Source organism: Muntiacus reevesi, chromosome 1 (assembly GCF_963930625.1).
Source record: "Muntiacus reevesi chromosome 1, mMunRee1.1, whole genome shotgun sequence".
In the NCBI taxonomy this organism is placed as follows: Eukaryota; Metazoa; Chordata; class Mammalia; order Artiodactyla; family Cervidae; genus Muntiacus; species Muntiacus reevesi.
This window is the reverse complement of record NC_089249.1, coordinates 59,215,099-59,241,238: the sequence shown is the minus strand read 5'-3', so window position 1 is coordinate 59,241,238 and position 26,140 is coordinate 59,215,099. Positions and strand designations below refer to the sequence as shown.

Genomic DNA, 26,140 nt, shown 5'->3' with positions numbered 1-26,140 from the left:
TGGTTTTTCCAGTAGTCATGTATGGATGTTTGAGTTGCACCATAAAGAAGGTGAGCACCAAAGAATTGATGCTTTTGAATTGTGATGTTGGAGAAGACTCCTGAGAGTCTCTTGCACTGCAGGGAGATCACACCTGAACATTCATTGGAAGGACGGATCCTGAAGCTCCAATACTTTGGCCACCTGATGTGAAGAGCTGACTCATTGGAAAAAATTCTGATGTTGGGAAAGATTGAGGGCAGGAAGAGAAGGGGGCGACAAAGGATGAGATGGTTGGATGGCATCACTGACTCAATGGACATGAGTTTGAGCAAACTCTGGGAGATACTAAAGTACAGGGAAGCCTGGATGTGCACACCCCATAATGTGGCAAGGAGTTGGACATGACTTAGCAACTGAACAACACATTAAATATCACTCTTTTTTGTCATTACTGCTGCTGTTGCCTTGTATTAGTAGTATTTGGCACAGTGTCTGATACAGTTAGCGCTTTAAAATGTTTCTCATATGAGTGATTCTATTAGGTTATGTGAGAGAGGGTAGATGGAGAGAGGATGAGCTGCAGTTGATACTGGAATTCTTTTTTTTAGATACGACTTTTATTGATTTATAGTTGATACACAGTATTATATAGTTACAGGTGTACAGTGTAATGATTCATAGTTTTCAAAGAATATACTCCATTTATTGTTATAAAATACTGGTTATATTACCTGTGCTATTCCATATATCATTGTAGCTTATTGTATACTCACTAATTTGCACCTCTCTATCCCCTCCCCCTATGTTGCTCCTTTCTCCATCCCTCTCCTCATTGATAACCACAGTTTATTCTCTGTGTCTGCTTCTTTTTTTTTATAGTCACTAGTTTGTTGTATTTTTTTGGATACCACATATTAGTTATAGCATATAGTATTTGTCTTTGTCTGACTGACTTCACTTAGCATACTCTTCAAGTCCATGCACGTTGCAAATGGCAAAATTTTGTTCTATTTTATATCTGAATAGTATTCCACTGTGTGTATATAATACATGTGTGTGTGTGTATATATACACCACATCTTTATCCATTCATTTGTTGATGAACACTTATTTGTGTCCATATCTTGGCAATTGTAAATAATGCTGCTGTGAACAGTGGGGTGCGTGTATCTTTTTGATTTAGAGGGTGTTTTTTTATATGCACCCAGAAGTGTAAGTACTGGGTCATAGTGGAAGTTCTATTTTTAGTCTCCTTTTTTATTTTTAGAAATCTCCATATTGCTTATGGTGGCTGTACCCATTTACGTCCCTGCCCACCGTGCACCGGGCCTCCCTTTTCTCCGCAGCCTTGCCCGCGCTTGCTGCTTGCGCTCCTTCCAGCGGCGGCCGCTCTGACGGGCGCGCGGGGCCCTGAGCTGCGCCCCCTGCCGGTTGGCCGCCTGCGCTTCCCCCTCGGAGATGGTCTGTTCAGACCTTCTGCCCGTTTCTCATTGGTTGCTCGTTTGGTTTTGAGTTGTTTGAACTGATTCTATATTTTGGATATTAACACCTTAGCAGTTACATCATTTGCAAATATTTTCTCACATTTAATAGGGTGTCTTTTCCTTTTGTCAATGGTCTCCTTTGCTGTACAAAGCTTACAGGTGTAATTAGGTATCGTTTGTTTATTTTTGCTTTTATTTCCTTTGCTTTAGGAGACAGATTCAAAAAAATATGTCAAAGAGTTTGACATACAAAGAATTTGGCTACAGTTTATGTCAAAGAATGTTCTGCCTATGTTTTCCTCTAGGAGTTTTCTGGTTTCTGATCTTACATTTAGGCCTTTAATCCATTTTTAGTTTATTTTTGTATATGGTGTTAGAGGATGTTTTAATTTCTTTATTTTACATATAAAAGAAGTCCAATTTTCCCAGCACCACTTACTGAAGAACCTTTCTTTTTGATACTGGACTTCTTTATGGGGCGTGTATGAAGTTCACATAGTGGGAAAGTAGGTCAGGAAAGAACATGTTCTTGAACTCCCAAGTCTGGAGTTTGTGAATGAACTACTATTTAAAAGACAACTTGACTAAATAGAATAAACATGTGAATTGTAACTCAAAGAAAAAGATAAGGAAACTATAGATTGTAAAGGATTTAAGAAACACACTCATATGCAGTGTATGAATCCTGATTCAAACAAACCACTTTTTTTAAATTAATGAGAATCAGGAAATTTGGCAAAGATAGCACTTTGATATTAAGGATGTTATCATTTCTACCTATAGAAGTTTATGGTTATGTATTAAAAGTCACCTCACTTTCGGAGAAACATTAAAATATTTATTGATGAAATTACATGATGTCTGAAATTTGCTTTAAATAATCCAGTGATGGGAAGGAGTAATAAGTGGGATTATAGGTAAAACAAGATTGACCATGAATTACTTATTAGAGTTGGGTAATAGCTGTATGGGAATCCATTGTAGTGTTCTTTATTTTATGTTTATATTTGTTTGAAGTTTTCCATAATAAAAACCAAAAAAAATTTTAAAATTAAAGGACTCTGTTTACCACTTATAATGCTTGACTTTATTATACTAGATTAGAATTTGAGAAACAAAAAACTCGGCTTAATATTCAACTTGAATATAGTCGCAATCAGCTGAAGAAGAAACTGAATAAGATAAACACATTAAAAGAAACTATCCAGAAAGGTAGAGAAGACATTGATAACCTAAAGAAGGTAATTAATGATATGTGACCAAAGTGTCATTGAAATGATGACTTTCTTTGATGAATAAGCATTTGTTGAGTTCCTGAAAAACTCTAATAGTGATAAAAGGTGGGGGAGGGGTACAGATTTGAGAAATACTTGATGTGAAGTCCGCACAGCTTCATGAATTACTAGATGTTGAGAGGATGGTCCTGAATTCTCACTTGGGTGATTGGTGGAAAGGAGGAGAGATTAAGGAGAGAAAATTCTGGACCTGTGGAGCGTGACTTCCCTGTGTGACATCTAAACAGCAATTTCTGACAGGTAGTTAGCGAGTATGTGGATAACAGGACACGTCTAGGCTGGTTTATGGGAATGGATTGAATCTATTGTGTAAATTCAGAGAGTAGGCGCAAAGAGCAGTGGAACAAGGATGGAGTTCCGGAAGGAGTGGTTGCCTCGGTTATGAGGAGAGCCACGATCCCCAGGGTGTGAGGAGAAAGGAAGTGAGCAAAGTTAAAGTGACAAGGCTAAAGTTAAAGCCAAGAAGGTAAAGTCTGGTAGGAAGAACGTTTTCACTGGACAGTGGAAACAGAAGTCAGATGGCAGCAAGCTGGGAAATGAATCCAAAGTGAAAGAGAAAGGTAGGTAGTGATTACCTGGGAGTGTAAACAGGAGTGGGTCACATTCTACAGTGGAGGCTCTGGCAGCATGCAGGACAGGGTTTATCTTGGAATGACTGGTATAGTTGTGTTAATAATAAGATGACCTGTTGGCCTTACTAATGTAAAAGATGGCAAACCTATAATGTAAATCATCTCCATACAGGTTGAAGAAAATTGTCTGAAAATTGTGGATGAACTCATGGAAAAACAGCAGCACCTTAAGGATGAATTTGTCACTCAGAATACCAACATTGAGAAAGCCCAAGCTCAAATTGAAGAGGAACGAAAGAAGTTTTTGGCCATTGATAGGTGATTAAGAAGTTTATCAGTGTTTAAAAAATGTTTACCATCGATTTGAAATTTATTATAGAAGTTTTATTATTTGAATATGTACCTTTTGTGGCTTTTGGTCTCCTATTGTATCTATCAAGCATTGCAACTTAGGGGAAAACCCAAGAGAGGTGGTTAGTTGTTTAGAGTGAATAGCACTTTTAAATGAGTAAAAACAGATCTATACAAAGAGTTCAGTTCAGTTCAGTCACTCAGTCGAGTCCGACTCTTTGCAACCCCATGAACTGCAGCACGCCAGGCAGGCCTCCCTGTCCATCACCAACTCCCGGAGTTTACTCAAACTCCTGTCCATTGAGTCGGTGATGCCATCCAGCCATCTCATCCTCTGTCGTCCCCTTCTCCTCCAGCCTTCAATCTTTCCCAGCATCAGGGTGTTTTCAAATGAGTCAGTTCTTTGCGTTATGCGGCCAAAGTGTTGGAGATTCAGCTTCCTTCCCGTGACTCTCCGTGGCACCGGTTCCTTCCTCCTGGGAAGGCCCTGTGGGTCTGTGTGACAAAGCAGAGCGAGTGAGGTGTAGGCTCCGGAGCCGTACTGCGTGGTTCCAGGCCCCGCTCTGCTGCTTGTATATGGCGCCTTCACTTTCTTAGCAGTGAAGTGGCGATGGTGATAGTGCCTACGTCATAGAATGGTCGTAAGGATTAAATGAGTTCATATGGTACTTAGAACAGTACCTGGCATATGATGAGCATGTATTTGCTGTGATGGTGATCAGTAGCACTTTGAGTCCACGCCTGTTGAACCAATGACATCTGCTCTCCTGTGTGATTGACACAACCATAAGTGAACAGATGCAGAGAGCTCTGTTTTTGCTCAAACTCTTGAATATTTCACAATGTTCAAAGTCTTAGTGTTTCAAGATACTGCAAGAAAATTCTTTGTCTAAGATTTTTGAGTGGAATTGTTTGTTTATGCATGATTTTTTTTGGCTCATATTTAATTTAAATAGAACCACATCTCTATCATCAGATTCTTGAAAAACATATAATTCTTAATTTATTTTCTTTTATTTTTAGTCTTCTAGGTCCTCTTTAAGGTCCCCCCTTTTGTTTCAACTGGTAAAACTCCTAAGCCCTCGTTAAGATAGAAGGCCTTACATTCGTGGTGGTGATGGTAGTAAAAAAGTTTAGACTATTAGGTGTGTTAATGACTTAATTGGTAAGACATTTATCTTGCTAAGACTCTCTCTTGGTTTGACGTTCTAAAATGTAGAACTTACATTGAGAGAGATACAGCTTGAAAAATTGTGTAGATTTAAAAATAAGGTAACTTGGAGAGCACTGTATTGTTGCTAGCCTGATTAAAGTAATAATGTTTATTACTGGAAATGTTCCCTTGGATTAAATAATTGTATTCGTGGCCTTTGTCAGGAGTGTTAAAGTTTAAATTAAAAGCATTCATGGGCTAACTCTGCAACTTAACAGCACTGAAAGAAAAAATATTTTCTTCATGTAAGTTTATAAACATGCTTTTCTTCCTTGATAGAACTTTATGTAATTAGTAAAATATGATCACTTTTTCGTATCTATGTATTTACAGGGAAGTGGGAAAATGGCAAAAAGAAGTTGTGATCCTTCAGAGTTCTCTGGAACAGAATCGATTAGAGAAGCATAACTTGTTGCTTGACTGCAAAGTTCAAGACATTGAAATAGTTCTTTTGTTGGGGTCACTGGATGACATCATTGAAGTGGAGGTACGCTAGCAAGTGATTTTAAAATATGTGCAGTTCTGTGGAACTTTATGTAAGCCTTCGTCTGCTTAGTGAAGTTGCAGCCATGCAGATTCTTAGTCTTATTCTGAAGCTTTATTAGGAGCAGAAAAAGTATTTCGTCTGGGAGGGGAAAAGAGCAAAATGATCCTCATTCCAGAAGACTGGGCACTTTGTATAGCTGTCTTATTTCTCTTGCTAATCCATATCCTTTTAGCTCCATAGGGCCAGTTTCTTACCTGTATACAGACACCCAAGAGGAATCAGAGAACTAGACCATTGGCATTCAGGGGCATTCTGGGGAGGGGTAGCCACAGTCGGTTGCAGGCAGGGACACACGCCTGACAGCATGAGCAGTGCTGTGCTCTGGGAACGCTGTTGGTGGTGCGTGCGGGGATCTTGTTCTGCACCTTCTCCAACAACCTGGGGTCCTTTTCAGTAGAAACGTGCCTCACTGAGTCTGTCCAGGTGACGAGAGTATGGGGAAGGTGATAATAGATACCAGGGGATCAGAAGAGGAGACTGAAGGCTCCTCGTGGTGGACGTTTTTCTTTTAGCCTCCTTTGCTCTCTCATCACATTCATACTACACAGTACTCTGGGTCGGCGGGACGCTTACATACCCTTTGTTCTGCTGCTCCTGTTAGGAGAGAGATGAAGACGTAGTTCAAGAAGAGTATCTCACTGTTAGCTAATGCAGAGGTGTGAGCACAGTTCTTTCACCTCTCAGATTGTCCTTTAAACCTTTAGTGCTTTCGTCCCTGTAGTCCCCCCTCCACCTCCCTCCTCCCCTTTCTGCTTTGCCACCGGTCAGAAACCCACGCGTTTCTTCTCCAGAAGAGGCGTTCAGTCCTTTGGTTTCTTCAGTATGAAGCAACTGTGAAACAGTTTTTCTCTTGCTGATTTTGACTACTTCTCATAGAATAATTCTGGTATTATATTATACTCGAAAGTCTTTTGAGTATACAGTCTCACTGCCAGAGCCCCCAGTTCGATCTCTGGTCAGAGAACCAATATCCTGTAAGCTGCACGACTCAGCCTAAAAAAGAGTCTTTTTTCTCTGTTTTAGCAGAGATTACATCCCACATGGAAGGAAAGGAGAAGCCACTTTACTGGCCACAAATGTCATGAGCCCCACTCAGATGGCTTTAAAAGGGGAATGGGAGGTAAGGGGATAGGACTGAAGTGGAGGCTGCCTTCCCTGTGACGTGGTCCAGGACTTTGAATACTGTGGAGAACTTAGTATGTTTTGGCTTTATTTGTTCAGATCAGCTTTCCTCACATGGCTGCACTGTAACCACTAGCTTTGACCAGAGTGGGAAGACACCTCTCTCCTGCCCTCAGAAAAATCCTAAGGAAGAACTCTGACTGGTTCATTCTGGGTCATGTGTCCACTCTTAAGGGTGCAGAAAGAGGAAAGGGAGGGTCTGTAATAGAAGTGGATGGAAGCAGAAAAGCAGTACTCACAATAATATAGAGAGAAATGGAAAGTCTATTTAAAAGGCTGTAATTTTAGAAGAGGTTTGTCATAGAATAGTGTAGAAGCAGCAGCAGCTTTAATGACTGACATCTAAGTAAATGCTGCTGGTCAAGTATTCCTGCTGATGCTTTGGTCCTACTGTTTTTTCAGTTAGTGAACTTTCAGAAGTATTCTCCAACATATGTGCCCACCATGAATGTGAAATTATGTAATTGTTTATTAGGGTGAATGACTTTCATATTGATAGTGGGCTATTTCAAAGCACGTGTTAATACCTTAAGCTGGATTAATACTGAATCATTATCTAAAAAGTGATAACTCTGCTCTACTTTGTGCTGGTCAAACCACAGGGGAATGTTGCATTTGCTTTCTAAAGCATGATGTTTTCTGAGAGTAAAGTGTCCACGATAGTGAAAAGGCCCAAACTGTCATGCTGAGAAGAGAAGTCTTGGGGAATATGGTTATTCCCCTCCAGTAGAAGAAGGTCTGTCACAGAAGACAGAACATATTTGCTCTTTCTAATCCTCAGGGGGACACTAGGGTTGGGGATGGAGGACACAGAGTCAGATTTCTTTTACTGGGAAACACTTCCTCGTAGAAAGAGGGAAGGCCTCTAGTGGTGAGTTCCCAGATTGAAATTTTACAAGCACATCTAGTTGTTGTTTAGTTGCTAAGTCGTGTCCGACTCTTTTGCGACCTCATGAACAGCAGCCATGTAATGAGGGTGCTGTACAAGGTCATCTAAATCCCCAAACTGAAAAGGCATCGGGTATAAATTCTCCCTTTCCAGAAGGCTGGACAAGGATCACCACATAGAATTAATTGTCTTATACAGCTGTAGGAATCGTCTTACAACTTTTGTAAGGTAGAACTGAGATTTCCCTTCCATGGGACGTGTGCAGACACGGGATGAGTTACCTCCATCTGTCAGAGTTCTCATAGGAGATTCTTATGTTGTGGGAAAGGCTGTAGCAGATCACTGGTCCCCAAACCCTGCTGTGCGCCGAAGCCCCGGGGACCTTGTTTCCCAGGTGAGGCCCGCGCTCCCAGCCCAGTGATCACACTCCAATAGCAAGGCATGAGAAGCTTAATACAAAGTGCAGTTTTTTTTTTTCAAAGTGCAATGTTGAATCATATAAATAGTAGTTGTGAGATTTGGGGGTTCAGTGTTACCCTTTGTGTTCAAATTCCCCTTCTGCGTGAACTGTTTTCGTATAAATATATTATATAACATGTGGACTTACTTCCAAAAGTAGTTTTATTGGTTTGTTTCAGGTGAGAAAATCTGTAAAAGAGTGAGAAAGGGGTTTTCTCTTAAGTTGTAGGTCTTGCTTTTGGTGTCAGCATTACACCAAAGTCCAGTCTGCAGCTGAATAAGTGCTTCTTTATTTGTTCCTTCTTTCCTCCTCTTTCTTCATTCAGAGAGTGACATATATTGAAACTGAAATACATGTTTTCAGCATTGCAGTAGGCACTGAGACTACAGCAATGAATATAACTGCCCTAAATCCTTTCCTTCACGTTCTACTAGGGGAGAGATAGACACAGAAACAAAATGGTGGACAAATAAAATATTTATGTGTTTGGTAGTGGTATAGGCTAGAGAAAATATAAAGCAGGGAGGGAAGTAAAGAGAATTTGATGCAGAGGCCCTGGATGTCCTGAGAGAAGTTAGCTGGCTAGTAGACGAGGTAAGAGATGAAGAGATGCAGCTGTGTAGAGGAAGGGCGTCCAGGCAGAGGTCCTTTTGCCAGCCCTAAGTGGATGTGTACACGGTCTGTTCCGGGAGCCCAGGTTGGCTGGAGCATGTAGACTAACACAGAGTGAAGTTAAAGGGGAAGCCGAGGCCAGATCACTGTGGCCTTGCCGGCCTACATAAGGCTTTTATCTTCTAATCTGAGTGAGGTGGCCATCAACTGGAGAACCTGGGACAGACACAAGAGTAGAGAACACCATTTTCAGATAACAAGGAAAGGGCTTCGTGTGTTTTTCAGTTGGGAACTGAAGCAGAAAGTACCCAGGCAACGACTGATATATATGAAAAAGAAGCAGCCATTGAGGTGGACTACAGCTCTCTAAGAGAGGATTTGAAGGTAACTGGAAGATTTCTGTTGTTTATGAGTAACTCATGGTAGTATTGAATATTTAAATCCTACAGAATAATTTTTAGATGACAGAGCATAGTTTAGGGGAGAAAGTAGATTTTCTAATAGTTTTTAAAGAAATAGTATAAACAGGTTACATATAAAATGCTTAAAACATTTAAAGTGTTTATATCAGCATTTCTCACTCTGTAGAATGCCAATACCATGAAAGATCTTGTCAAAGAAGAAAAGTTTCTGCCAGTATTTTGAAAGGCTGTTCCGTTCTTGAAGATTCACAATGAATAAAAAAAGTCATTGAGAAGTCCTGAAACACACAAAAGTAGCCAACACACTCCAGCACCCTGAATCACCCTGTCGGCGTCTCGGTGCAGTGCCTCAGGAAGTGACAAGTTCTTCATAGCGGCAGAGCACAGACCGGAAATCCAGTTTCACGGTCTCTTTAATTTAATAGCTCTGACTCTGTTTCTGTTACCCGTGTAGCCAATATGTTGCTTTGTGTTTTGATTTTGTCCTGAAGCTGCTTCTTTTATGAGGGCAAGATGACTCTGGCCTTTCTTGCCTTCCAGCCAACACCTCCACAACCCTCAGAAGAAAGAGTGCCTTTTGTAGTAGTGCTGTCTTTAAGACTGAAGAAAGGCTTTCCCACAGAGGTCCAGCAGTTGTCCTCTCATCACAGGGTCCTGAATTGGGTCACATGCTCACCCTGACCAGTCACTGTTGGAGTGGGATGGGCTTAGCTTCAGCCGAGCAGGGTTCATGAGCCCTGTGTGGGAGACATGGCCAAACATGGGCTCTGTTAGAAAGGAAGAAATGGAGAATGGGTGTCAAGTAGCAATAACCACCATGTCTTTTTATTTCATGTTTTTAATATTAATATATTTTGTTAGCTTTATTGAGCTCTTTCATTGTTAATTGTGGTGCTTTGGGAAATCAGAAAATAACCTCTTATCTATTTTGTAGGTTATTCAGTGCTTTCATATTTAATAAGTCCTACCCTACAACATTAATATAAATATTTTCTTCCTGTTAATGATTTTTTCTTTTCCTATTTATCTTAAATTTATCTTTGTATATGGTATGAGGTAAGAATCTGTTTCTTAAAAGGTACATAAATTAACCAGCTTACTCAGCATCTTCTAAAAATTTCTTTCCTCCAATGAATTAAAACACAACTTTATCAGATGTTAAATAATGCCTCTACGGGGTCAAGAAAGTTTTCCGGGAAGGTAATGGCTGCCACACTTTTTCCCTTCTCTCCTCACTCAAGTTAGTTCTGCTCATGGTTTAGGTTCTAGTTTAAGTGTTACCTCCAACTGAGATATTTAAAATCCTAAAAGATGATGCTGTCAAAGTTCTGCACTCAATATGTCAGCAAATTTGGAAAGCTCAGCAGTGGTCACAGGATTGAAAAAGGTCAGTTTTCATTCCAATCCCAAGGGAAGGCAATGCCAAAGCATGTACAAACTACCATACAATTATGCTTATTTCACCTGCTAGCAAAGTAATACTCAAAATCCTTCAAGCTAGGCTTCAGAAGCACGTGAAGATACTAAGAAGAGGTGGCAAGAATACACAGAAGAACTGTACAAAAAAGATCTTCACAACCCAGATAATCACAATGGTATGATCACTCACCTAGAGCCAGACATCCTGGAATGTGAAGTCAAGTTGGCCTTAGGAAGCATCACTACAAACAAAGCTAGTGGAGGTGATTCCAGTTGAGCTGTTTCAAATCCTAAAAGATGATGCTGTGAAAGTGCTGCATTCAATATGCCAGCAAATTTGGAAAACTCAGCAGTGCCCATAGGACTGGAAAAAGTCAGTTTTCATTCCAATCCCAAAGAAAGGCAGTGCCAAAGAATGCTGCAACTACCACACAGTTGCACTCATCTCACACGCTAGCAAAGTAACGCTCAAAATTCTCCAAGCCAGGCTTCAACAGTACATGAACTGTGAACTTCCAGATGTTCAAACTGAATTTTAAAAAGGCAGAGGAATGAGAGATCAAATTGCTAACATCCGCTGGATCATCGAAAAAGCAAGAGAGTTCCAGGAAAACATCTACTTCTGCTTTATTGACTGTGCCAAAGTCTTTGACTGTGTGGATCACAATAAACTGTGGAAAATTCTGAAAGAAAAGGGACTACCAGACCACCTGACCTGCCTCTTGAGAAACCTATATGCAAGTCAGGAAGCTACAGTTAGAACTGGACATGGAACAACAGACTGGTTCCAAATAGGAAAAGGAGTATGTCAAGGCTGTATATTGTCACCCTGCTTATTTAACTTATATGCAGACTACATCATCCGAAATGCTGGGCTGGATGAAGCACAAGCTGGAATCAAGATTGCCGGGAGAAATATCAATAATCTCAGGTATGCAGATGACACCACCCTTATGGCAGAAAGTGAAGAAGAACTAAAGAGCCTCTTGATGAAAGTGAAAGAGGAGGGGGAAAAAGTTGGCTTAAAGCTCAACATTCAGAAAACTATGATCATGACATCCGGTCCCATCACTTCATGGCAAATGGATGGGGAAACAGTGGCTGACTTTATTTTTCTGAGCTCCAAAATCACTGCAGATGGTGACTGTAGCCATGAAATTAAAAGACACTTACTCCTTGGAAGGAAAGTTATGACCAACCTAGACAGCATATTAAAAAGCAGAGACATTACTTTGCCAACAAAGGTCCATCTAGTCAAGGTTATGGTTTTTCCAGTGGTCATGTATGGATGTGAGAGTTGGACTATAAAGAAAGCTGAGCGCCAAAGAATTGATGCCTTTGAACTGTGGTGTTGGATAAGACTCTTGACAGTCCCTTGGGCTGCAAGGAGATCCAACCATTCCGTCCTAAAGGAAATAAGTCCTGAATATTCATTGGAAGGACTGATGCTGAAGCTGAAACTCCAGTACTTTGGCCACCTGATGTGAAGAACTGACTCATTGGAAAAGACCCTGATGCGCGGAAAGATTGAAGCAGGGAGGAGAAAGGGAAGACAGAGGATGAGATGGTTGGATGGCATCACCAACTCAGTGGACATGAGTGTGAGTAAACTCCAGGAGTTGGCAATGGACAGGGAGGCCTGGCGTGCTGCTGTCCGTGGGGTTGCAAAGAGTTGGACATGACTGAGCGACTGAACTGATTGACTGATTAGATCATAGGAAAGGCAAGGGAATTCCAGAAAAACACCACTTCTGCTTCATTGACTATGATAAAGCCTTTGAATGTGTGGATCACAACAAACTGTGAAACAATCTTAAAGAGATGGGAATACCAGACCACCTTACCTGTCTCCTGAGAAACCTGTATGTGGGACAAGAAGCAGCAGGTAGAACCAGCCGTGGAACAATGGACTGGTTCAAAATTGGGAAAGGAGTATGTCAAGGCTGTATATGGCCTCTCTGCTTATTTAACTTCTATGCAGAGTACATCATGTAAAATGCCAGGCTGGATGAATCACAAGCTGGAATCAAGATTGCTAGGAGAACTATCAACTTCACATATGCAGATGATACCACTCTTATGGCAGAATGTGAAGACAAACTCAAGAGCCTCTTGATGAAGGGAAAGAGAAGAGTGAAAAAGCAGGCATAAAACTCAACTTTCATAAAACTAAGATCATGGCATCTGGACTCATCACTTCATGGCAAATAGAAGGGGAAAAAGTGGAACCAGTAACAGATTTTCTTTTCTTGGGCTCCAAAATCACTGTGAATGGTGACTGCAGCCATGAAATTAAAAGACACTTGCTCCTTGAAAAAAAAGCTATAAAAAACCTAGACAGAATATTAAAAAGCAGAGACAACACTTTGCCAACAAAGGTTTGTATAGACAAAGCTATGGTTTTTCCTGTAGTGATGTATGGATGTGCAACTTGGACCATAAAGAAGGCTGAACACTGAAGAATTGATGCTTTCAAATTGTGGTGCTGAAGAACACAAAGAGTCCTTTGGACTGCAAGGAGATCAAACCAATCTAAAGGAAACCAACCCTGAATATTCACTGGAAGAACTGATACTGAAACTCCAATACTTTGGCCACCTGATGCCAAGAATTGACTCATTGGAAAAGACCCTGATGCTGGGAAAGATTAAGGGCAGGAGAAGGGGGCTGCAGAGGAGGAGATGATTGGGTGGCATTGTGGACTCAATGGACGTGAGTTTGAGCAAACTCTAGGAAATAGTGAAAGACAGGGAAGCCTGGCCTGCTGCAGTCCATGGGGTTGCAGAGTTGGACATGACTTAGTGACTAAACAAGAACCAGATGGGCTGGATCCCTTCTGCTGCCCGATAGTGCTCACGCTTTCCTGGTGGAGGGCTTCACACTGTTGTCAATGCCAGTTTGCATGTCTGACTTCCCTGTTAGCTCTTTAAGGGCAAAGACAGAGTAGTTTTCATCATTGAATCCTCATACATAGTAGATGATCAATATTTTTTAATGAACTAGTATATGTCCATTGACGAATGGATACAGAAATCGTGGTACACATATACAGTGCTATTAAAAAGAACACATTTGAATCAATCCTAATGAGTTGGATGAAGCTAGAGCCTTTTATACAGAGTGAAATAAGTAGAAGAAAAAGACAAATATTGTATATTAATGCTTACATATGTAATCTACAAACATGGTACTGATGAATCTATTTGCAGGGCAGCAATGGAGACGCAGACATAGAGAAAAGACTTGTGGACACAGTGGGGGAAGGAGAAGGTGGGGTGACTTGAGAGAAAAGCATGGAAGCATACACATTACCATATGTAAAGTAGATAGCCAGTGGGAATTTGCTTTGTGACTCTGTGCTCCGTGACAACCTAGAGGGGTGGGATGGGGAGAGAGATGGGAGGGAGGGTTCAAGAGAGAGGAGACATATGAATATCTGTGGCTGACTCATGTTGATTTATGGCAGAAACCAACACAGTATTATAAAGCAATTATTCTCCAATTAAAAAAATTTTTTAAAGAAGCGATAATGTGAATTGTTTACTTTTTAAGCCAGATTAAGAAATAATAAGGTAAAGCGTGTTTCAAGAGGGCAGCATCCATGACACCTGAGCCCTCAGAGAGGGCTACCGGGGCCGGCAGGGCTGGATGCAGAGCGAGGGAAATAGGGGCTGTACCCTGAAGGACCCTGTGCCTACTTACCTCAGCAGTTTGGATCAAAGTGGCATGCTAATCACTGCTGTTCTTTGCCAATTATAGGCTCTACAATCTGATAAAGAAATTGAGGCCCAACTTAGACTCCTCCTACAACAAGTAGCATCCCAAGAAGATATCCTGTTGAAGACAGCAGCCCCAAACCTAAGAGCCGTGGAGAACCTGAAGACTGTCAGAGACAAGTTTCAGGAGTCCACAGATGGTGAAATTAAACTTTAGTTGATAGCAAGATCATATTCATTGGTATTAGGGGTTTTGATTTCTGTAACATTTACCAATAATCCCCCCTGAACTGTTCCTTTGTTTTGATTATATGTATATATATTTTTTCCTCTGTTATCTTGTAATGTACTTTTAATGCTGAATTATTAATTTCTTCCTTTTTGAAAAGAGTTTTGCTTTAATTTAAAAACAGGTGTATTGGTTATTTTTGAACAGTGTCTTATTTCATACCAGCATAAGAGGCATACTAGATACTCTGTTGGAATTTGTTATTATTATTTAAAAATCAGCCCTACCAAGAAAAGGGGCTCATCAATTTTAATAGTCATTTTCTTGGACTTAATAATAGCTGAGATGTTTTGAAGGTAGATTTAATTCAAGATGGCCAAACTCAAAATCTCGCTTAAAAATGTTTAATGCTTTAAAGTTAAAATAAGAAAAGCCCTCAGTGATCTCCAAAATAAAGAACATTGATTCTCTCTTAGCTTTTGAGGCCAGCAGAAAGGAAGCCAGAATATGTAGGCAAGAGTTTGAACAGGTGAAAAAAAGGAGATACGATCTTTTCAACCATTGTTTTGAGCACATCTCAATCTCAATTGATCAAATCTACAAGAAGCTCTGCAGAAACAACAGTGCCCAAGTATGTATTTCTCACCCTCAGTTATGAGTAGGAACTTTGTGTTATTTGTATTATTCTTCTTTAGTGGTGGTAAATCACCATCACTCTTTCTTGAGCGACCCACTTACTGGGTAAAGTCAGCTCATGAAAACTGGTTATCACAGTGACCTGTGTTCTAGGTCTAGTCATCCTGGCAAGTCAAAATCTCTGGTCCTGCTCCTTTATCTGCACAATGAGTGGGTTAGATCATCTGGTTTCCAAGTTCTCTTTCAGTTCTGGAATTCTGTGATCTGTACTAATTTGACTTTGTAGAGCTGTGAGTGGTCTCTGCAGTAGCGTTAGGGTAATGTAGGGGAAAGAGGTTGCTGTGGGGTCTGTGGAGAGGGAAGGAGCTGGAGGCAGGGTTCAAGTCTGGACACGCCCCTTGTCCTGCTGGTCTCTCCCTTCCATGATCAGGACCCACAGCAAACACTGTGCAGTTGGATGTGGACAGAAGATGTAGACCAGGTTATATATACTTGGGTTTCCCTCTTTCTCATGATATTCTTTTATGACTGAACTAATCTTGAATCACATACTTAGAATTTCAACCAAGAATAACGTCGTGGTGGTGGTGGGTGGTTTTTTTTAAATTAATTAATTAAATTTTAATTGGAAGCTAATTACTTTACAATATTGTGGTGGTTTTGCCATACATTGACATGAATCAGCCATGGGTGTACATGTGTCCCCCATCCCGAACCCCCCTCCCACCTCCCTCCCCATCCCATCCCTCAGGGTCATCCCAGTGCACCAGCTTTGAATGCCCTGTTTCATGCATCGAACTTGGACTGGTGATATATTTCACATATGGTAATATACATGTTTCAGTGCTATTCTCTCAGATCATCCCACCCTCACCTTCTCCCACAGAGTCCAAAAGTCTGTTCTTTATATCTGTGTCTTTTTTGCTGTCTCACATATAGGGTCATCGAGACCATCTTTCTAAACTCCATATATATGCATTAATATACTGTATTGGTGTTTTTCTTTCTGACTTACTTCACTCTATATAATAGGCTCCAGTTTCATCCACCTCATTAGAATTGATTCAAATGAGTTCTTTTTAATAGCTGAGTAGTATTTCATTGTGTATGTGTACCACAGCTTTCTTATCCATTCGTCTGCCAATGGACATCTAGACTGCTTCCATGTCCTAGCTATTGTAAACAGTGCTCTGATGAACATTGGGGTACACATGTCTCTTTCAATTCTGGGTTCCTCGGTGTGTATGCCCAGGAGTAGGATTGCTGGGTCATATGGCAATTCTATTTCCAGTTTCTTAAGAAATCTCCACACTGTTTTCCATAGTGGCTGTACTAGTTTGCATTCCCACCAACAGTGTAAGAGGGTTCCCTTTTCTCCATACCCTCTCCAGCATTTATTGCTTGTAGACTTTTGGATAGCAGCCATTCTGACTGGCGTGTAATGGTACCTCATTGTGGTTTTGATTTGCATTTCTGTGATAATGAGTGATGTTGAGTGTCTTTTTATGTGTTTGTTAGCCATCTGTATGTCTTCTTTGGAGAAATGTCTGTTTAGTTCTTTGGCCAATTTTTTTATTGGGTTGTTTATTTTTCTGGTATTGAGCTGCATGAGCTGCTTGTATATTTTTGAGATTAATTCTTTGTCAGTTGCTTTGTTTGCTGTTATTTTCTCCTATTCTGAAGGTTGTCTTTTCACCTTGCTTATAGTTTCCTTTGTTGTGCAAAAGCTTTTAAGTTTAATTTGGTCCCATTTATTTATTTTTGCTTTTATTTCCATTACTCTGGGAGGTGGATCATAGAGGATCCTGCTGTGATTTATGTCAGAGAGTGTTTTGCCTATGTTTTCCTCTAGGAGTTTTATAGTTTCTGGTCTTACATTTAGATCTTTAATCCAAAAAATAACTCATTTTTTATAAAGTAAGACTAGAAGAAACCCATTAACTCCTTGAGGGTAGGATTCATCTCTGTTCCTATAGACTTGACCCATAATAGGTGTTCAGTAAAGATTTGATGAGGGGACCAGTGGAAGAATTGAATGCAGGCTGTTTCAGTCAGACTGCAGCATATGCTTCTGAACTCTGAACAGCAGACTGATGGGAACAGCTTATCTTCTGTGTGTGTCAGAATGTTTTCCCTGCACTCCCCATCCAGTGAACCTTGTTATCTCTGATTACAAGTAGAGCTGAATACATTATTTACAAGTATTGGTATATTTTTCCATCAAATGGAGAAAAACAGAACCAATAGTATTTTGCAGTTCCAAGTTGAACCTTACTAATAGCTTTTCTGATACTGCTAAATAAATAACATGTGTTTCAGGCATTTCTTAGCCCAGAGAACCCAGAAGAGCCTTACTTGGAGGGGATCAGCTATAACTGTGTGGCCCCAGGCAAACGGTTCATGCCGATGGATAACTTGTCAGGGGGAGAGAAGTGCGTGGCCGCATTGGCACTCCTGTTCGCTGTGCACAGGTACGGTCACGGTGAGCCCCCTGGTCTGCATCAGGGCAGAGACCAAACAGCCCTTCCTACAGAAGGTCTGCTAATTGCTTGTCTTTATGCAGCGTGTGTAGTAAAAAAAAATTTTTTTTCAGCCAGACAATTCAGGTTATGCTATAGGCCTGTAATAATTTAGACAGCAAATTTAAGAGAGAATTCAGTCTTTGAAAGATTTTTATTCAATTTGTTATTATCAAAAGCTACTAATGTCCAGCTTAATTGAAAAGAAAGGAGAAAAGGAGGTATCAAATGGTCAGTTTTGAATTCAAGATTGCCAAAAGACAATTCTAACAACAAATCCAAACAAAGTAAAAACACCTAACTTTTATGTTATTTTCCTAGTCCATATTCAGAGATCAGTGATTTAGTAAGGAATGTTAAGCAAAGTATTTCTTCTGAAAAAAAAAAAAGTTTAACCTCCTCATTTCCACTGATGATGGTGACACTTGTGTTTGTAAAATAAATCACGGGAAAAATGTTAGTTAAAATTAAAGCATTTAACTTTTCAACGTTCAAAGCATTAGATGAAGAACTAAGGTATAGATAATAGAACCTCTCTATTTTTATGATCAGAAAGATCAACACAGAATTTTACAGCTGTTTGTTACTGGTCTCAAGAAAGATAAAGAATTAGTGATGATAGGAATGGGAAAGAAGATGCCATTAATGCAGGAAGACTTGAGAAAAAGAGGAGGCAGGGACTTAAACAGGAACCTGCGTGGAGTGAATCTTAGCAGAACACGACTGTTACTAGGTGTCACCCCCATCCATTTATTCAACAGATATTTATTAAGTATTGACTGTGTTGAGTGGTGTTAATGGGCATTGGAGAGACCGCAGTGAAAACAAATACCCTGCCTCAAAGAGACTTAATTTTAGTTGGGGAAGACAGATGATAAATAAGGTGTATTAGTAAATTAATTCTCTAATATAGAGACTATTAGAAAATGACAGTTGCTATAGAGACAAAGGAGGGAATGGCAGTAGTAACAGGGAAGGGTTTGCAATGTTAAAAAATCTTCCGGGAAGGGCTTTTTGAAAGGGTAATATTTGAGCAAAGATTTGAAGAAATTAAGGGAGCATGTCACATGGGTGGGGTGTTCTAGAGGAGAGTTCTAAGGGAAGAATATTCTAGACATAAGAAATGAGTCCGAGTGAGCCTAGTGCCTGTAGAGAACAGACTGTCTGCAGTGGCAGGCGCAGGTTTAGGGAGCTGTTGTAGCAATCAGGGTTGAAGATGGTGGCAGTTCGGACCAGTATGGGAGCAGACGAGGCGTGGGGTTAGGAGGGAGCCTAATCAGCTAGAGGGATCAGAGCTGCCGTTAACTGCACTGGAGAGGAGCACAGGAGGGGTGGGTTTGAGGGTAGGTGAAAAGTTTGATTTTGCTTGAGTTTGAGCAGACACCCATGTGAAACTGATTAAGCCATTGGACCAGTGAAGCAAGGGTTTGAGAGGTCAGAACTGTCAATAGAAATGTGAGAGCATTCCATCAATGAGTGATACTTAAAACCTTGAGAGCAGATGAAATCATCAAAAAATCTAGTTAGAAGAGTGCTCTGATCACTGAGCCCCAGAGGCACCACAGTATCGAGAAGTTAGGAGACTGTGGAGGAGCTGGCAGAGGAGACTGGGGCCTGGGCAGTGGTGGGGCGGGGAGCGGACCGTGGTGTCCTTGGCTCAGGAAGCTGGGGAGCACCGCCCTGGTTCCATCCACCTTCCTTTGAAAGGATGTGGACTGGGAATTGAGCACTGTATTTATCGACATAGAGGCCATTGGTGACCTAGGCATACAAAATGACACATTTTATTTGTTCTGAATATTCTTAGTCCTGTCCTCCAAGTCTCGTAAAACAAAGTTGTAACTGACTTGATTTTAATTTTTTTCTAGTTTTCGGCCTGCTCCATTCTTTGTTTTAGATGAAGTAGATGCAGCCCTGGACAATACTAACATTGGCAAAGTAAGTTCCTTTCTGATTTAACTTCCAGTACAGTGTTTACAATTCAAGGGTCAGGATGCAGTTAGAAGGCAATTTACTCTGAACAAACATAGTTTGACAGTTGCTGTATAAAAGCAAAATCTAAGTTAAAAATCTAAAAATAAGATGATTCAGGGTAGTAGTTTTCACTCAGGGTTTAGGGGACTTAAGTAAGGATCACTGCTGGATCCACAACACTGCTACTGGGTGAGTTGCTTTTCCCGAAATCTAGGTATTGGGACCCAGAGGGTCTAAAAGTAGACCATATGGCAAATAGGACCAAATTAGTTGTTTCATAAAGACCAAAATAACATATCTAAATAAAATTCCAAAGGAATTACAGTTCAAAATTTTGCTCCCCTTCAGGTATTAAAATTTCTCCCATCAGCTAGTGCGTTTCCACATAACCCTGTTTTCAGTATTTGAGACCATAAGGGAACTGAGGACACAACTGAAAATCAGCCTAAAGGTCAGCACACAGACGGGCAGACCGCCTGCGAGACTCAGACGCCTCACACACCGTGACTGTAAACTTCGGACATGAGAATGGGGTAGACTGGAAGGAGACCACCGGATGGAGGCAAATGCTAGCAGCCCCACCCTGCAGAGACCGTGGTCCTATTGCCAGAGCCATCCGTTTCCGGAAGGAGACGAATTAAACTCCTGGTTTTGATTCTAGGTTCATCAGCCTTCCAGAAGTGACTGGACTTTGCATTTATAGCTGTTTATAAGGAGGCTGCTCTGGTCATGCTGACAGAGAAGGTCTCTAGTAATTTGTTAAGTTGGCATTCTCAGTTATACTTTTTAGTCTTACAATCTTGGTTAATGAGTCCAGCCCTGAGAGGTGTATTGAGTCTTGGGCACCACCCTGAGTCTCTGAAGTTGACCTCCCTTGATTTCTTTCTGTTGAGCCTCTTGTGTGATGCCTGGGAGATGCAGGGACTTTCCAGGAGCTACAGCCTGGGGTAATTTCTAGTGGCAACAGTGTCATCTCCCAGCATTTCCCAGGCTGTATTCATCTAACCCAGATCTCAGTAGGGCCTTGCTTTTTGAACATGTCACAGTATACATAATAGCATATCAATGCCACACCCACAAAAGTTAGGAACTAAATCAAGAGTCCCCTGAAACTTGTAGAGAACAGGTCAGAGCCACGTTCGTGACCTGCTGGAGACGTTGGGAAGACCGGGAGAAGGAAACGCAGGAGTAGAAAGAGAATCTTGAGTCATCTCTTTGGAATGCCAGCCAATCTGCATCAGCTAATTGCATTCCAAGGCTGGACTCATTTGGGAGAATTTCCCCTCAGGAGGTTAATTTTAGCACTTTGTATCCCATCTCCTCTGTGTGGGGGGCGGGGATGGCTCTAACACTGTGGACTTCGTACACTCCCCTTCTCTTTGAAGGGGAACTGAAGCGTATTCTATTGTTGTTTAGTCACTCAGTCATGTCTGACTCTTTTGTGACCCCATGGACTGTGGCCTACCAGGCTCCTCTGTTCTTTGGATTTTCCAAACAAGAATACTGGAATGGGTTGCCATTTCCTTCTCAGGGATCTTCCCGAACCAGGGATTAAACCCTCATCTCCTGCATCGGCAGTCAGATTTTTTACTGCTAAGTCACCAGGGAAGCCCAATATATCCTTATCTTCTAGCAAAATTTAGATGTTTGTATTAGTGGAATCTTTAAGTACTAGGTCTTACTTACTACGCTTTTCTATTGGCACCTATCCTATGTACTAAAAGCCTCTTAATTTCCAGTTTCCCTTTGAGATTTATGTTCCTGGCACCCCACTGCTGAATTGAGTATGAGCATGATGTAATATGAGCAACTGTGAAGGAGCTTCCACTCCCGCTTGTGGTCAGGGCACCCAAACTTTATCACAGGTGACTCCTAGCAAAATGCATGCCTTACATTTTTGCATCCTATCTCCTCTTCCGTTCTGTCAACATCCCAAGACTTTTTAAAGACCTGTCTCGTAGTGGCTACCGTTGCCTCTAATGAGGGAGTTCCTTCCGTGGATTCAGCCTCTTAGCCTGAAGCATTTTCTCCCTCTCATCATTCACCTCAACTGCTGACTCATTCCTCAACTGCAGCTGCCCTTCCTGCTTCCAAAATGTGTCCTTCGTATCCTGAGTGCAGTCAGGAGAAGACACAGTGTAAGCTTGCAGAGAAATCCAGGGTGTTGGCAAGAAATATGTTAAACTGTAGTTTGAGTTCAAAGTGTTCTTCATAATTTTCCAAGTTCTGAGTAGAGTCTGTCCACCAAGACCCATTTCTATTCAGTCTATCTTGTTCTTATTCCTTGGAATTAAGCCTGCTGAAGGAGTCTTTGAGTTCCCCTCTAACCAAATGAGTTGATTATGGATTATGAATATATATATATAATTGCTATATTTTTCTCATCTTGAGGCTTTGATGGCAATATAGGAAGTTGGAAGTTTAAATACCACCCTTTACCCTCAAAATATCCGAGTGGTAGTTTCATCTTATTGTCAAGACTGATTGCCTATTCACATCATGGTATCTTAAGTTAGAGTTTTATTCTTAAAAATATTCTTACCAGTTTTCAATCATAGATTTAATGAGCCTTATATATTTCTTTACTAACCTCTTATTTTACAGTCTGAACTATTTCCATTTCTGCAGTGGATTTATTGAGTTTACAGAAAGAGAAGTAAGTGCCTCGTCACCTAAAATGGGCAGATTCAGAAACCTGTAGAGTCTGTCCTCAAAGCCCCTGGAAAGGAGGCCTTTGCTCATAAAAGAGGCCTTTGCTGATGAAACGTGTGCTTTCTGTTTCCTCCCAGGTGTCAAGTTACATTAAAGAGCAGACTCAGGAACAGTTTCAGATGATAATCATTTCCCTGAAAGAGGAGTTCTATTCCAAAGCTGATGCACTGATAGGCATCTATCCAGAGGTAAAGATAAGTAAAGAGAGAGAAAGTCACCTTATAGTGTGTCCTGACACCACAAGTTCCTAGTATAGATACTGTTTGATTTCTGCAGTTTATTAATATAGGCCTAACTATTTTTTAGTCAAACGAGACTTAATAGTAACTACTTAGATATTTTTCTATGGCAGTACACAGAAATTTAAGTTATATTTTAAGTGAAAAGGTAAATAAAAAACTGCACAACAGTTTAAGTATAATTTTGTTTTTAAAACAATAGTACACATTCACTTACAGAGTAAACTGTTGATATTATCTTCCATATTTCTATGTTTGAATGTTTTAGCAACAACAAATGCACTGTTGTAGAACTAACAAGGAACAATTTCTCTTCCAAAACTACTAAAAGAAAAAACAAAGAATTTGACAAAGTTCCAAATTGTATAGTAATTTCTGTAATTCAGTTTCTTAAGCCATTGAAAGTACTTAGCTGAGCTAATGCAGCAGAGCAACTCATTCAGATCATTCAGTTCTTGAACAATTATTAGGTATTACTTCCTGAGTTTTCCTTTAAGATAAAAATTAAAGCAACTGTACTCCAATAAAAATGAATTTTTTTTAAAAACTGGGAAAAAAACCTAAGATTAAAAATAAATTTCCCCCCAAAAATAAAATAAATTTCCCTTCCTGTGCCTAATTAATGTCAGGGGGTCACTGGAAGCATGCTGCCGGAGAGAAGTGGAAGTTCTCACTACTGTGTAGGGGAGGGGCGAACGCTTCAGGGGTGAGCCCAGGTCTCAGCTGGGCCCTGTCAGTCACACCCGACGGGTCATTACTGTGCACCATACATACACGTGGGCATACCCAGCAGTGAGTAACTCAGAGGGGCGAGAACCTGGACTTGTAGCCCACCCTAGGCTAAAATAAGCAGAAGGCCCTTGGGGCTTCTGGGAAGGGAAGGCAAGCAGTGGGAAAGGGACCGAGAAAGCACAGTGGCCAGACCGTTCAGTCGGGTTTGCTCTGCTGACCGAGTGCCTTCTCCACTGAGGAAGGGTTCAGAGTGCAGAGGATGACACCTTTTACAGAGATGTAAATTTCCTTTACAGAAGGGAAACTTGTGCTCAGCTTTTAGAGCTTTTCCTGTATCTGCTGGTTCTCAGTAGCCTCTGGCTCAAAACAATCCACATGCAAAAGAGGCATATTTTTGGGTGGCGTACTCTGGTACCCTTACCAAAAACAAAACATAAAGCTGATGGAAATGCAGAAGTAACACCTTCTCAGATGGCTGTAAGGAGGTTCCTTTACAATGCACATCCAGACTCACTAATGGCTCTTACTTTACATTTAATACCACTTACTCTCTACTGGCACTGACTTTTAACTGTCTTCTCTCCATTTCAGCACGATGACTGCATGTTCAGCCGAGTTTTGACCCTAGATCTTTCTCAGTATCCAGATACTGAAGGCAGAGAAAGCAGCAGGAGACAACGCCAGTCCCTGTAGCACCTAGAGGGTCCTTGAGCTGGGAGCAGCCACACGGCGCTCAGGCCAGTCTGTTCTGGAGCAGAAGCTAGGCGGCCTTTGTGCCATTTGTGGAAAAGCTTGACTGTTACAGGCAAAGATGCTGCAGCTCACCTCTGTGAAGGAGTGTCCAGGCCCCACTCCAGTAGGTAACGTGTCCCATGAGAGTCAGCTTTGATTGAGTTTAACAAAGAAACCACCACAGTTTAAACTTGCATTCTGAAAGCCGCTCAGAACATTTTGAATCCTGCATCATCTTTACTGTGATTTTGTCTTGTATGTTTAAGTAATCTTTAAGGGAAACTCATAATTTTTAAATAGTTATAGCGTGTTGAAACTGTTTCATGGAAAGTTATTTCAGAGGGACTGAAGTCAATATTGAAAATGCCAATAAAAAAGTCTAATTTCAAATGTCTACAATCTGCAATTTTAGGAACACAAAAAATTTTAAGATGAAATTGAATTATGTCTGCTTCTATGCCTTTTAAAGTTCTCTGAATATAATTTCTGTTAAGGAAACACTGAAGAACACAGGCTTTCCCAATTAACACTAACTTCACAGGGAAGCAGTCGTCCTTATCTGTGGGCATCATGGATCTCAAAATCCAAGCACACTCAAGTCCTTTACACAGACTGGTGTAATAATATTTGCATATAACCTATGCACATCCTCTCATATACTTCAAATCATCTCTACTATTATTTATAATGCTTAATATTAATGTAAATACTATGTAACTAGTTGCTTGTACACAGCAAACTCAAGTACTGCTTTTTGGAACTTTTCAACATCTTTTCTCAAGTATTTTCCTCTTTTCTGGCCATGTGGTGTGGCTTGTGGGATCTTCGTCCCCTGACCAGGGATTGAACCTGTGCCGCCTGCACTGGAAGCACAGTCTTAAGCACTGGACCACCAGGAAATTCCCTTTCCTATTTTCAATCCAAGTTTGGCTGAGTCTACAGATATGTAGCCCAAGGATACAGTGGACCCTCTCTGCACTGTTAGGGATAGGAAAGAAAGTTTTAGTTTTCAGTAGTACTTCATTTCCATTTAAAAAATGGAATTAAAGAATTCTAAGGTACTGGTGGTCGGCGGTCTTGTATTTAAGGCTGCTTTGGGCCCAAGTGCCATTTAATCAAGGAGTGGCCTCCTAAAGTAATGGACTGAGTCACTTTTGAACAATATTATTTCAGGTAAACAAAATGCACTCTGTCCCTAAGAACTGGAGCTCTCGGGTGCCCCTGCAGCTGTCCTCTGCTCCTTTCTCAGTGGTGGGAACGCCACCTAAACCACCGCCTTCTCTCCTGGCAGACAGCACCTAACACTGAGCTGCCCTTTGACACCACATGGGCTCAGTGCAGACCCGGACCTCTGCCTGGGCTATCCTCTCTCCTAACTCGGACTCATGGAGTGCCACTGACCCTTCAGAGTCCATCACTGTTCTACTGTGACGCAGTATACCCGTACTCCTGAAAACCCGCGTGCCATGCAGGAGCACACAGTGAGAACCGCAGGGTGATGGGAAACCGTGCCCCCCGCTCCCCAAATAGGGAGACAGGAGCTTAATAAACAGCTGGGTTTACACACACTAAATAGTTAATACAAAACGTAAAAACTCTTCTAGCTTGAGGCAGCAAACAAAGCCATGCTCAGTCACCCCCTGACCCACTCCTTCTCAGAGATGAAACTATACTCGTGTGCAGGCGTGCCAAGTCGTGTCAGTTGTGTCTCTGTGCGGCCCAGTGGACTGTAGCCCACCAGGCCCCTCTGTCCACGGGGATTCTCCAGGTGAGAGTGCTGGAGTGGGCGCCATGCCCTCTTCCAGGGCATCGTCCCGACCCAGGGACTGAACCCTGGGTCTCCTGCAGCTCCTGCATTGCTGGCGGACTTTTTACCGCTGAGCCACCAGGGAAGCCTGTGCTTAGATTGCTTCTAGTGTATCAGCCATGCTGGGATAAATTTTCATCTTAAAGTAAGAATCACAGCAGAACTGACTATAGATACATGGATTCATTATAGCAAGGAGGCCTCTGATTCTCTGCGGTGCTCAAAGCTTATCCTGAGCGGACTCTTCCTTTCCAGTTTTATATCCTGTTTCATGTCACTTCTATGCTTTAAATTGCTACGTGCTCAATGGCTAAGTCGCGTCCAACTCTTTCTGACCCTATGGATTAGCCCGCCAGGCTCCTCTGTCCATGGGGTTCTCCAGGCAAGAGCACTGGAGTGGGCTGCCATTTCCTTCT

The 26,140-nt window shown here is 41.3% G+C and overlaps 2 protein-coding genes across 3 annotated transcripts in view; one reads left to right on the top strand and one right to left on the bottom strand.

Moving 5' to 3' along the window:
* SMC1B (structural maintenance of chromosomes 1B) overlaps nt 1-25,588 on the top strand; it is a 76,939-nt gene extending 51,351 nt beyond the window's left edge. Inside the window, exons 16-25 of one of the 2 annotated variants that reach the window (XM_065924314.1) lie at nt 2,566-2,707; nt 3,506-3,651; nt 5,231-5,384; nt 8,873-8,971; nt 14,188-14,344; nt 14,850-15,004; nt 17,329-17,480; nt 19,397-19,466; nt 22,292-22,402; nt 23,777-25,588. In XM_065924314.1, coding sequence (XP_065780386.1) covers nt 2,566-2,707; nt 3,506-3,651; nt 5,231-5,384; nt 8,873-8,971; nt 14,188-14,344; nt 14,850-15,004; nt 17,329-17,480; nt 19,397-19,466; nt 22,292-22,402; nt 23,777-23,878 — 1,288 coding nt within the window. In that variant the 3' untranslated portion in view covers nt 23,879-25,588. The remainder of the gene's footprint in view (nt 1-2,565; nt 2,708-3,505; nt 3,652-5,230; nt 5,385-8,872; nt 8,972-14,187; nt 14,345-14,849; nt 15,005-17,328; nt 17,481-19,396; nt 19,467-22,291; nt 22,403-23,776) is intronic. The other variant, XM_065924322.1, reaches the window with a different exon arrangement.
* Nucleotides 1-26,140, bottom strand: part of FAM118A (family with sequence similarity 118 member A) — a 343,668-nt gene that overhangs the window by 136,580 nt on the left and 180,948 nt on the right. The gene's annotated exons all lie outside the window — the stretch shown is intronic.